General features: G+C 40.3%; 1 protein-coding gene across 5 annotated transcripts in view; it reads right to left on the bottom strand.

The window, feature by feature from the left end:
* Positions 1–5,921: 5,921 nt before the first annotated feature.
* The window catches only part of ZC3H13 (zinc finger CCCH-type containing 13), a 143,832-nt gene continuing 136,292 nt past the window's right edge, over positions 5,922–13,461 (bottom strand). For all 5 annotated transcript variants that reach the window (XM_033947893.1, XM_033947889.1, XM_033947891.1 and 2 more), the window contains 4 exons: positions 12,638–12,790; positions 11,138–11,338; positions 7,630–7,793; positions 5,922–6,444 (listed from right to left, as the gene is read on the bottom strand). In XM_033947893.1, the coding sequence (XP_033803784.1) occupies positions 6,274–6,444; positions 7,630–7,793; positions 11,138–11,338; positions 12,638–12,790 (689 nt within the window). In that variant the 3' untranslated portion in view covers positions 5,922–6,273. The remainder of the gene's footprint in view (positions 6,445–7,629; positions 7,794–11,137; positions 11,339–12,637; positions 12,791–13,461) is intronic.

Genomic DNA, 13,461 nt, shown 5'->3' with positions numbered 1-13,461 from the left:
TCAAGATTGTATGACAGGTGTTCAATTTATTTACCTGAGGATGATAGAAAGTAGCAAGCGTGTTGTGACATGTCTCAGGGTTACTCATGCACAGCTGCGGCTCAGTGCGAGTCTAACATTCCAAGAGATAGCAAGTCAGGAGAGTGCTCGTGTGAATCAAGTAAAAAACTGCTAGATTTGGAGCACTGTTCAGTGATAAAGTTTCTCAAAAAAAAAAAAAAAGGGAACAAGCCAAAAGAGATTAATGAATTCATGACTGCAGTTTATGGCGAGTCTGCCTCATCATTCTACAAAGTGAAATTTTGGTGCATGCAGTTTTAACCCTTTCAGGACCATAAGGATCGTAGGCCAATTTTTGTGGTTTTGACGACATTTTTATGGTAAAAAGGGCTTGCAGATGCCAAAAAATTGATTTTTTTTGTGAAATATCATTATTTTTTTTTAAAAAAAATCAAACTTCTGGCTTATGGACAGTGTGGCAAGTGAATCTTCTCGTCAATCTGGCAACGATGCTAATGAATGAATGTCAGAACCAGTTTGTTTACATAAAGGCAGTATCATATGGAATCCGTACATATCAAATTTAGAACTGTAGACTATCCCAATCAAAATTTATAGGATTTTAAAGTTATGGGACAAATATGTCCCTTGGTCCTGAAAGGGTTAAGTGGGGTAGTCTATTGAAGATGACCCTCACACTGGAAGCAAGTTCCACAGAAATGTGGAAGAAGGCTGAGATTTCATTTTGTCAGATAAATTTAAGGTTTCTTGAATAGCTGAAGAAATGGGCATCTCAGCAGGTAAAGTTTGGAAAATAATTCATGAAAGGTTGAACATGTCCAAGGATAGTGCAAGATGGGTTCTAAGAATGCGGATACCTTGACAGAAGGCCACGAGGCTCCAGGAAAACTTGGCGATGTTCCGTGAAGACCAAGTGAATTTTGTTGCTGTTTGGTAACTGGAGATGAGACTTGGGTGTATCACAAAGATCCTGAGTCCAAAGTGAAGTCAATGCAGGGGAAGCACAAGTCATCCCCCCACACTAAAAAAGTTAAAGACAGAAAATTCAGCAGTCAAAGTCTTGGCAACTGTCTCCTGGGATGATGAAGGACTGTTGCTTCTAGAGTTCATGTCACACAAGACAACTATAACCGGAGAGAACATAAGAATTGCCGCTGCTGGGTCAGACCAGTAGTCCAACGTGCCCAGCAGTCCGCTCATGCGGTGGCCCTTAGGTCAAAGACCAGTGCTCTAACTGAGACTAGCCTTACTTGAGTACATTCTGGTTCAGCAGGAACTTGTCTAACTTTGTCCTAAATCCCTGGAGGGTGTTTTCCCCTATAACAGCCTCCAGATGAGCGTTCCAGTTTTCTACCACTCTCTGGGTGAAGAACTTCCTTACGTTTGTACGGAATCTATCCAACTAACTTTAGAGAGTGCCCTCTTGTTCTCTCTACCTTGGAGAGGGTGAACAACCTGTCTTTATCTACTAAGTATATTCCCTTCATTATCTTGAATGTTTCAATCATTTCCCCTCTCAGTCTCCTGTTTTCAAGGGAGATGAGGCCCAGTTTCTCTAATCTCTCACTGTACAGCAACTCCTCCAGCCCCTTAACCATTTTAGTCGCTCTTCTCTGGACCCTTTCGAGTAGTACTGTGTCCTTCTTCATGTACGGCGACCAGTGCTGGATGCAGTATTCCAGGTGAGGGCATACCATGGCTCGGTACATTGGCAAGATAACCTTCTCCGATGTGTTCGTGAAATCCTTCTTAATCATTCCTAGCATTCTGTTCGCCCTTTTCGCCGCTGCTGTGCATTGCACAGACGGCTTCATTGACTTGTTGACCAGTACTCCCAAGTCTCTTTCCTGGGGGGGTCTTTCCAAGTACTGCACCGGACATCCTGTATTTGTGTATAAGATTTTTGTTACCGACATGCATTACCTCACACTTATCCACGTTAAACCTCATTTGCCATGTCGTGGCCCATTTCTCGAGCATGTTTATATCACGTTGCAGGTCTTCACAATCCTCCTGCTTCTTCACTACTCTGAATAACTTCGTATTGTCTGCAAATTTAATCCCCTCACTCACTGTACCAATTTCCAGGTCATTTATAAATATGGTGAAGAGCATGGATCCAAGCACCAAACCCTGAGGCACTCCACTCGTGATGCTTTTCCAGTCCAAGCAATGTCCATTTCCCCCCCCCCCCACTCTCTGTTTCCTATCCGCCAGCCAGTTTTTAATCAACATGAGTATTTCACCCTTGATTACATGGCTCGCAATTTTTCAAAGTAATCGTTCATGCTGAACCTTGTCGAACGCCTTCTGAAAATCCAGATATACAATGTTGACCGGGTCACCCTTATCTATCTGCCTGTTTACTCTCTCGAAGAAGTGCAGCAAGTTCATCAAGCAAGATCTTCCTTTGCTGAAGCCGTGCTGGCTGGTACTCATCAGATTGCGTCCGGCAAGATGATCAATGATGCGGTCCTTTATCAGAACTTCTACCATCTTTTCCGGTACCGAGGTCTGACTCACCTATCTTGAAGATCAGCGTAACATTTTCCACTTTCCAGTCTTATACAGGGGCATCAATACCTCCTTTTTCCTACTGCTCATACCTCTCTATATCCACCCTTCTAGTTTTTGCTGTCACCTTTTCAACCTGTTTGGCCACTTTAAGATTATCACATACAATCATAACCAAGTCCCGCTTTTCTGTCATACACATAAGTTCTTCACCCCCTAAACTGTACTGCTCCCTTGGGGTTTTAAAGCCCAAATAAATGACCTTACATTTCTTAGCATTAAATCTTAGCTGCCAAATTTCAGACCATTCTTCAAGCTTCACCAGATCTCTCTTCATGCTATTCACACATCCAGTGTCCACTGTATTACAAATTTTGGTATTATCCATAAAGAGACAATCTTACCTGACAGCCCTTCAGCAATATTGTTCACAAAAATGTTAAAAAGAACAGGCCCAAGAACTGAACCTTGAGGCACACCACTGGTAACATCCCTTTCCTCAGAGAGATCTCCATTGACCACTATCCTCTGTCGTCTTTCACTCAACCAGTTTCTGACCAAGCCCGTTGCTTTGGGACCCATCCCAAGGAAACTCAGTTTATTTATTAGACGCCTGTGTGGAACACTGTCAAAGGCTTTGCTAAAATCTGAATACACCACCTCTAGCGCACTCCCTTTATCTAATTCTCTGATCACCTTGTGAAAGAAATTGATCAGTTTTGTCTGACAAGACCTACCTCACTGTGATCCGAGGTAGTCTTAGTGTGCCATTTGTTTTAGTGGCAGAAGAGAGTTACGTCAACACAATGCAGCTTTCTTCATAACAATGTGCTGGTGCACGTCACGACAACCACAGGCTGCCATCCGAGAATGTGGGTTTCACAGCTGAACCATCCATCCTACAGATGGGGCAAGCTCTAAGACTCCACATGTTTGTCTTAGGCTGAAGGCACCACAGCTTTTGTACTGAATGTAACTCATGTTGCCTGGATGGAATGAGATAAAACACCTCAACTATGATAATGAATACCAATCAGTTTAGAAGATGAAATTAGGAATGCTATACAGGAAATGAAAGCTATGAAGTGGGAGGGTGAGTGGCAGGGAGGGAATAAAAGAAAAAAAATGAAATTTCCCTAAATAGTAAAGAACAGAGGGGTTTTGTTTTTATTTCTAAGGGTGATTTAGGTCTAGTTAAGAAACTCTGGCAAACCTAAGTGAAAGGAAGCAGTGCAGAAAGGAGAAGAGAAAATAGGCAGGTATAAAATGCTATACCAAGAGCAAAATCGGAAATATATAATTCAGAATGATAGCGTTCAGAGATGTGCAGTGTAGCAAATCACATGTGCTCCTAAACTTTTGTCCCAAGCAATTAAAGCACCCCAGGAAATGGCCCCTCCATGCCGGACTCAAGTTCAAGGCAACTAATCATAGTACAATGGTAGCCAACCCATAATCTCACTTCACCAATAAAATAACACAGTACTGTTATTTTTAAAACCTGAAGCCCCCACTTTTTCACAGTTCAGAAAAAAAAACAGGATTTTCAAAACTTGAAGCTTCACCCCTGTTCCACCTACAAATATCCCCTTCGTAGTTGCATACCACAGCACTTACCTGTGTCCTTATTTCCATGCACAAGTGCTCATTTTTTCGGCATTTGTGAGTTACCGCATACTCCTAGTTATAGAATTGATTTTTTATTTTAAGCTTAGATAACTGTAGGTTATATGATATGATCTGCATGAATATCAATCATGATCAGTAACCTGATTCAAGATGGCCGCGAGTGGCTGAATATGGGGAAGCGTCTCTCAAGCACTCGGTAGAAATTGGAACTTTTACCTTATTGCATTTTCTCAGCTCTGTCCGAGTGTTTCCTCATGCCTAAGAGGAGAGGGAGAAGTGCCGCTGCAGCCTTGCGGCGCTCTGAAAATCCTCCTCCTCTCACTATCGAGCAGCTCTTGAACCGCCTTCAGAGGGAGTTCTCAACATCAGGGAATCACCCGCAGGACTCGGTGGCACAGAGTGACGCCGCAAGAATTCCTGGGCTAGAAGTCACGCTGAGCCCTGAAGCAAGAGACACTCTCCCTCAACCACAGTGTACTAGCTCGCCAAGGGAACAAGGCGCGTCCAATGAGCTATGGTACGGATATACCAAAAGACTTTTTGAGTCTGGAGAGTGATACTGTGGCTGAAACATCAAGGAAGAGGGAGGTACAACAAGACCCAAAAACTACAAACTTGGGATGTGAGATTTCTTCTTTCACGGTTGAAAAACCCACTGAAATCATAATGACTTAGTTGTTAAACTGGGAAACTCCTTGAATCCACAAATTAAAATGCTGGAAATGAAAATTGATAAACAGGAACAAGAACTGAATGCATTACAATTAGAAATGACCTCAGTTAAAACTATGTCTCAAAAAAATGAAGCTGAAATAACAGGGGTTAAACAAGTACAATAAATTGTGATTAAAGATAGTATTAACATTAGGTGGAAACTGGAAATGATTAAAAATGGCCATCGTGCCAATAACTTGCGTTTCCTAAATTTCCCTAGGGTTCCTTCTATGTCCCCCAGGGAATTGTTAAATAAATATTTCCTGGAGATTTTTTCAGTTTCAGAGGAACTAATTCCACCATTCACACAAGTATTCTACTTACCTGTCAGAAAATTGGACCAGCAATTGACTAATGAGGGACAACAGGAACCACAATTGGATATTTCTACACTATTGGAAACTTCAATAAATGAATTGGCTATACCAGCAATGTTGTTGGTGACTGTTGCATTGGTGCCAGATAAGAATTGGATAATGAAGATGTTCTTTAAAAATAAAACTAAAGAGTTTCTAGGTCAGAAAATACAGATTTTTCCAGATGTCACCAAAGAGACTCAAAAACAGAGAAAGCAGTTCTTGTTACTAAAATCTGGAGTAATTTCAGTGGGGGGAAATTTTTTTCTTAGATTTCCCTGTAAATGTATTGTTCATTATGGTTCAGATAAATATATCTTCTTTGATCCGACGCACCTAACAAAGTTTGTAGCTTTGAAATGTCTTGAGAAAGGTGGAATAATGGAAGTAACAACTGAAACACATGGTTAATTACTCCCTACAACTTCAGTCACTTAGATTTTCTTTAAGATTAAATTGATTTTCCTTGATTGTTATTGTCACTCTTTTGAAGTCTTGGATCATAATAATTGTGGACTATAGATTGCTTAATTGTAAGGAGAATATGTTAGTATTTCTCCTATTGTGTTTTTCTTTTCTGAAGTTCCTAATTACAATCTTACTGTACAAGATGTTATGCTTGGAAATATTGTATAAAATTGATAAATAAATAAAAAAATAAAATAAAATAAAAAATGGTCAGCAACATAATTTCATAAGAAAGTGTATTTCATTTAAAACAAAAAATACAATATACAAAAGTCTGCTTCTTTTACTGCCCACTGCTCTGAAAGAATGAGAAGAATGGAAGCCTCAGTATTACAGCAAGACCAGTTTATGCTTCATAAAAGATATCATGTTAGAAGACTGGAAAAACACTCAAAAGTTAAAATAAATGTTCACTAAAAATTACAGATGTTGCATATCACTTTCTTTTCTGTATAACTGTGGTTCGCAGTCTCCTGAAGCTGCTTTAGAAAACTAAACTGTTGGAAAGGTGAAATATTAAGATTACTGTTTGGATATCATTGCAGCAAAATGTAGTGCAGTTGTCTTTAAGTTACGAAACACAAGTTTCTGGCTGTGCAGTTAGCTGTGAAAGTTTTTTGTCTTTTGTCTTTTCCTGCACAGGCCCATGATTCACACTCTTCCTTTTAAATAACCGTAAACTTAATCTCAGTAGTTCACTGTCCACCACTGGAGGATTTGAATAGGTTTGTTTTACAGTGCCCTGTGTGGATTACAAAAGAAAGAGTTACTTCATGGCACACGCAATGACAAAAAAAAACCAAACCTATTACTAATCATTTCTACACAGTGATCCAAAACAAGAGAGAAAATACAATCACTATTTTTATTTTTTCATTTCATTGTTATGCAGGGTGCCCACAAAAAGCCTCCTTGATTTTAAATGGTTACAAAATCTAAACTTATTGGAATATGTTTATAAATAATACATGTTCCAAAAACACGGTTAGTAAGATCTTACACAATCATTTTCACTTTCACTCTTATAAGCTGGAATTGGTGCAGATATTATAACCTTCAGACAATGCAACGCGACAAAATGACCAGGTGTTCCTCAAGTGACTCCCGAGCTCACTGGACATGACTGTTTGTGACTTTTTCTTTTGGGGGTACGTGAAAGACAGAATGTACGTACCTCCACTACCTGCAACTATGGATGATCTGCAGAAACGCATCACTAAAGCTATAAATGCAATCACGCCGGATATGCTTCGGAGAGTCTGATCCGAGCTTAATTATCGCATTGATGTTTGCCGAGTATCAGGTGGGGTGCACATCAAGTGTATGTAATCAACAGATACCATATGAAACTTTATGAGTTAACGAAACTGTAGCCTCAAAGGTGAAAGAATATTCCAATAAATTTTGGTTTTGTAACCATTTAAAATCAAGAAGTGTTTTTGTGGACACCCTGTACATTACACACAAATATTTAACAGACAAACAGACCACATTTGTATATAAGAAACAGGAGAAGACCCAAGAAAAATGTAGGAAATAAAAAACTATTATGGTTACCATAATGCCTCAACTAATATACAATGATCTATTAACACAGTACACTACAATTTTAATGGAAGGAGAAGTAAAAGAAAGTGAGGAGAAATAAATAAAAATCTACTTAATACACATGACAAGCATTAGATGAAATTGCTTCTATTAATTAGAAAATCACCATTACCCTCACACCCTATGAACCTCTCAGAATTAAGGACAAACTTACTGCTTCAGGACAAAGAAATGATATTGGACTCCACAGAGAAAGAAATAGCATCTAATAAAAACATATCCTATATAATTTATCAAACTACTTTGGAAACAATCATTGCAAAGGTTATTTCTTTTTTAGCGGGAACTAAAAATGCTACAGAATACTGTTGAAACTTACCTTTTCATTCTTCACCAGCTGTTTGCGAATTGCTAAATCTCTTCTGAGGCACAATGCTTTACAGCAAGGTCCAAGGTTACTAAGGAGTCCAGCTCGTTCTTCCTTCCTCAGTAGAGCAGCCATGTTCAATGCCCCAAGGTCATGTTCAAACAGTGTCTCGCTACCTATATAGTAGATACACATACAAAACTTGCTAAAGTAAAAACACATTTAGAAACCAATGTTATGCCTATGTTGAACTACCTCAATTCTCACTAAATTATTTTATTTCAACATTAAATAAGTTCACATAAATGCAAATGGATTGACGTACTACAACAGATATGGGTATTGCCTTCTTGCATCTCATTTCTTCACAGGAGTATAAGATAAAGAATGTTATGTTTTTCACTGAAAAGAACCTCTATACAGTAAATGAAGTATTTTCATCTTTGACAGTCAACAAAGGCAGACTCAGATTAGTAATAGACTGTAAACCAGAAAGCAGCACAAATCTAAGAAGCACGGCAGTAGTATTGTCTTATATATCCAAGCAAACAGAATCAGGGATCACATCAAGTTTGAGCTAAGTTAAAATGGAGGAGGGAAGGCTTCAAAGGGATGAAAATGAGGATCAGAAAACTGAAGATATTGCAGTAACTTATAAGGGCCATTAGCTGCCACTTAAGTGACAGACTTTGCTTTACTTTCTATGCCTGTAAAATTTATCAGGGAACCGTAGGTTGATGCTATAAGAATATATTCTGCAAGCTCTGTGTGTTTGTTGGAGGGGGGGGGGGCTTGCAAAAAGACAGGATGAGGGGAATAGACTAATACAATTAAATAAGTTACTCTAAATATTAATACTCATCCAGGCTGCCACATCACAGAAGGAAATCATCAGGCCAGCTGTATTATTGGAGAGGGCATTCCCCTGTGCCTAGTATGACCAATAACAATCTTGACTCTCACATTAAGGGTTTGGGGTGTTTTTTGTTTTTTTTTTTGCCTAAGGGACTCCTACTGAAAAAATATTGATGATCATTGTGCTAGAAGATACTTTTCATATTCTACTTTCTTCATTGGTAACAGGACCATTTTCTCCTAATTATTTTATATCCTACTTTCAAAGAAAGTACAAACTAAATCAGTAATTTAAATAATTTAAAATATATGCTTTGGTCTGTTTTAATTCTGCTTGTATGCCAGTGGCTATATTCCCTCTAAGCTAAGCACGTGAGCAATCGCTCATACATTCTAGGAGCAGATTTTACATGGTTGTGAAAATTGTTTTTTTTTAAAACTTGCTGCTCATACAAAAAAAAATTTTTAGAACTTGCCACTCAAATGAAAAAAAAAATTCACACACACCTGGCCAATCCTTAGTGGGAGCACTGGCCAGTGGTATGATTTAAGGCTTTTTTTTTTTCTCTATTTTACACCTACAGGGAAAAAAAGATTAATGCTTCAGGGTTCTATTGTATGATTTATTTTTACTTCCATTTGATTTGTAGAAGCATCAGATACACGTGGTAATATCTAGGAAATAATGATCCACACTGAACAGCACAAGAGCCAGTTTTCTCCAGCATGTCCCACTTTCATCAGTTTAATGTAGACAAATGAGCGCTGTCAGAATGTGCCAGAAATGTTTTGAAGTTCATTTTCAAATTTTTAGACATGTCATGTCTCCTCTCTCCAATTCACATTCTCTTTTAAGGAAAGAAGGCTCTCACAGGAAAAGAAATCCTAAGCCCAAATAAACTGAATTTTAAGAAAGTTATTACAGAAGAAAGGAATAAGCGGAAATATGCCCTGTACATACAGCATGTCTCCAAGTGCTCCTGGCACGCCCTCACCTCATCCACTTGTAGCATGACAACAAGGGTAGCCAATAGAATGGATGCAATTTTGCCACCCCAGCTTCCCTTGTGCCTTCTACAACTACATTAGACGCACATAGCTAGCTGCAGCCCTGACTGACTATAGTAAGGATCCTCCTAAAATTAAACAAAAAATAAATCATCCCCCCCAGTTTGTCTTTAAGAAATAAGGACAATTCAGTCTGTAAACCACAAAAATTCACTACCAGTTCCCACTTACTCACAACTTTTAGGGCTCCTTTTACGAAGCCGCTTTAGCGATTTAACGCGCGTAATAGCGCGCGCTAATTTGCCGGCCGCGCTAGCCGCTACCGCCTCCTCTTGAGCAGGCGGTAGTTTATTGACTAGCGTGGGGGTTAGCGCGTGATAAAAAGTTACATGCGATAAAGCCGCTAATGCAGCTTCGTAAAAGGAGCCCTTACTCTGGTTTAAGAACTGTATGCAAGGCTGCAGAGAAGCCACATGTGTGCTTTTCTCATGGGACCTGATACACTGTGTAGAATTTGAATTTCAAGGCTACAGAATGGGAAGGAACAAGGATGTGTTAAGTCGAAGTGCCTTGGGAGTAAGAGGGGTGCAGGGGTAGGAAGATGAGCAGCTTTCTTATTCTTCCTACGCAAGAGTAGGGGCTGAAGGGAGGTACTGGGAATGCAGGGATGGGGAGGAAAAAGGAATGAACTGAGATTGTAGGCAGGGTTTGACTGGACTGAAAACCTAACAAGAAATTTCCTGGTATCCTAAGATATTGATCAAATAACAATTCTAGCAGAGATTTAAAAACAAATATATATATATATATATATATACATACAGTCAAACCTCGGTTTGCGAGTAACCCTGTTTGCGAGTGTTTTGCAAGACGAGCAAAACACTCAGCAAACTTTTGACTCGCAAACCGAGTGTTGACTCGATTTGCGAGCACCCCCCCCCGATAACCGGCATCGCTTCCCCCCCGCTCCAACCGGCCCCCCACCACCACGCGAACCGGCCCCCCCCCCCGCCAGTACAACTTAAATTTACCCACCTCCCCGTCTAGCACCAGCACCGGCACCGGAACGCAGGCACAGCTCGTGTGCCTAGAAGATCTTCCGGCTTCCTGCTTCGGGTCATTGACAAAGCGTGCCTTTGTCCCGGTGCGCTTTTGACCTGACACCCTGCCTTGAGCATGCATCTGCGCATGCTCAAGGACTTCTAGTCTCCCTCTCGCTGAGAATCTCGGCGAGAGGGAGAATTAGAAGTCCTTGAGCATGCGCAGATGCATGCTCAAGGCAGGCAGGCAGAAACCGGAGGTGTCAGGTCAAAAGCGCGCCAGGACAAAGGCGCGCTTTGTCTATGACCCAAAGCAGGAGGCCAGAAGATCTTCTAGGCTCACGAGCTGTGCCTGCGTGCTGGTGCTAGACGGGGAGGTGGGTAAATTTAAGTTGTACTGGCGGGGGGGCCGGTTGGAGCGAGGGGGCCTTTGCGAGCGGGGGGGGGGGGGGAGAGGGGGGAGCAATATATATAAAGCATAAAACAAAAACTACTATTTCAAAAGATACTAAAAAGAATGTGTATCTTTCATAATTAAACTGTTTATGAAGTACTTGTTTACCACTGTTTTTATCAATTAGATTTGAAAAGAAGAATTACTTAATGATATCAATTACCTTTTGGTTTTTCTAAAGCTCTCTGGCATGTTTCTTTCACCTTTGCAAAGAGGTCAGGTCCTGCCAGTCGTTTTGAAATGCCAACTCGCAGCAGGACAGCACCAGGTGTGAATTTTAAGAGTGCAGCTCCTGCTTCTCTTGGTTCTTTTGGCTGATTTGGCATGAGACTAGACCAGTCTACGTCAATTACATCCATAGGATCTGAAAAACAGATACATCAAAGATTGCTAATACCTAAAAATCTGAAGAATGTTGTGCAAAAACCTGATAAGTCCACTTAAGGGACAAACTGAGATTTTCTCATTGATGTATTCTTTCATAAGGCTCTTCATTATCTACTTATTTCTTTTTGCTGAAAAACGTTATCAAGTCTTCATATTAGCCATTACAAAACCATCATTGTGTTACTGACTTTGTGAAAATACAAATAGAAGAATTGCTTTTGTCAAAATATTAATTTTTATGACATCAGATTTTTGTGAATTGCCCTTCATAGGTTACAAAGAGGACTAGAGAACCTGCTATGACTCATAAGAACATAAGCAATGCCTCTGCTGGGTCAGACCTGAGGTCCATCGCGCCCAGCAGTCCGCTCACGCGGCGGCCCAACAGGTCCAGCAGGAAATTGTCCAATCCTTTCTTCAACCCCAGAACCGTACTCTGCCCTATAACGTCCTCTGGAAGTGCATTCCAGGTGTCCACCACACGTTGTGTAAAGAAAAACTTCCTAGCATTCGTTTTGAATCTGTCCCCTTTCAACTTTTCCAGTTTAGAAAAGTTCCCTCTTCCAAACGAACAATCAAATCAAAGTTGTAATACATTAAGAAATGTATGATGAATGAAATGTGAACTTCAATAAAATATAGTAAAGCTTTTCCCCAAACAGGGCCAGTCCAGTGGTTCAGCAACATTAAGGGCTCGTTTTACTAAGCTGCGATAGCGGTTTTAGCGTGCGCTGAATTGCCGCGCGCACTTGACCTTAACGCCAGCATTGAGCTGCCGTGTAGCGCGAGTTTAGCATGCGCTAAAAACGCTATCGCAGCTTAGTAAAAGGAGCCCTAAGATGTGGCATGGGTTCAATTGGCCATGGCTCTGCTCCTTGGACTGGTAGTGTTCAAGCATGTGGGAAGTAGAAGAGCTATAGTCATTGCTCAACTTCAGACAATAGCACCCAGACTTAAATACTGGTGGTGTATACAGCAAAGAAGGCAAACCAGGGGCCGAGGACCAGTGTCCAGGATAGTTGCATATGAAAGCTCTTGGCATTAAATCCTAGTCTTCATTTTAACTAAACTCTAAATATAAAGGAATAGAAAAAGTACTGGGACACCCCCACTACTTACCTTAAAGAAAATAAAAAACAAAAAAGTTACTGTCATTTCATTTGGAACAAATTGCAGTGCCAGCAAGAAGGGGCACAGTCTACGACAATCCCATTAGAAAGACCTTTTTAGATTACATAAACTGCCCAGCATAGAAAAGAGGTCTTCTCCACTTTACCTGAAATCTTTTCATCCTCCTGCTGGTCTTCCTTTTTCTCAGCATCATCGGCTAGAATTTCTTCCAGTTCATCATCACTGATTGGCTCATACTCCTCTCCAACCCCAGAGCCCAAAGACTGTACATCATCAGTTCTGACCCCATCCCTTGTTCCTGAATGAAAAAGACACAGATTCATAGCAAGCAGTAAGAAGCTAATTTATAGAATACAAAGACATGAACAAACCCTGCTAAACTAAATAGCTGCAGGATATGCCTCTGGAAACAAATAAAAGTATGTGGACAATTAATGCAAATACATATTAAATCATGTATTAAACCATATAAGAAAAAGTTAAAATATGTGATGAATATGACTAGAAAAGAGGCATCCAACATAGGGCTCCCTGTCCTTGGGATGTAGCCCACTTGAAATTTTTAGCACACAATAGAAATTACCTAATTACCTTGCACACATGATTTTGAAGCACTGTAGTTACTTGGTGGATATGGACTCGCAATTTTGGAAGACAGTAACAGGATTGAAGGTATATAAATCATGTGGCCTGTTTCCATATGGATTTCTGATCATGCATCCCATCCCCGCATATACTTCTGACCTTGTGGTCCACCATTGAAAAACAACAAAGGTGACCAATGGTGCTCAGTCTCTTTTTATTGTGATTGACTCGACACGATCGTGTTTCGGCCCACAAGGGGCCTGCCTCAGGAGCCTTGTAGTTAAGTTGTGGAAGACAAAATCACACGCTCTTACTCTTCATGGAAAGTACTACTCCGTATACTACTCTTGCATATGTGCAGGTTTTATACGGAGTAGTACTTTC

Source organism: Geotrypetes seraphini, chromosome 6 (assembly GCF_902459505.1).
Source record: "Geotrypetes seraphini chromosome 6, aGeoSer1.1, whole genome shotgun sequence".
NCBI lineage: Eukaryota > Metazoa > Chordata > Amphibia > Gymnophiona > Dermophiidae > Geotrypetes > Geotrypetes seraphini.
This window is presented reverse-complemented; position numbering and strand designations above follow the sequence as displayed.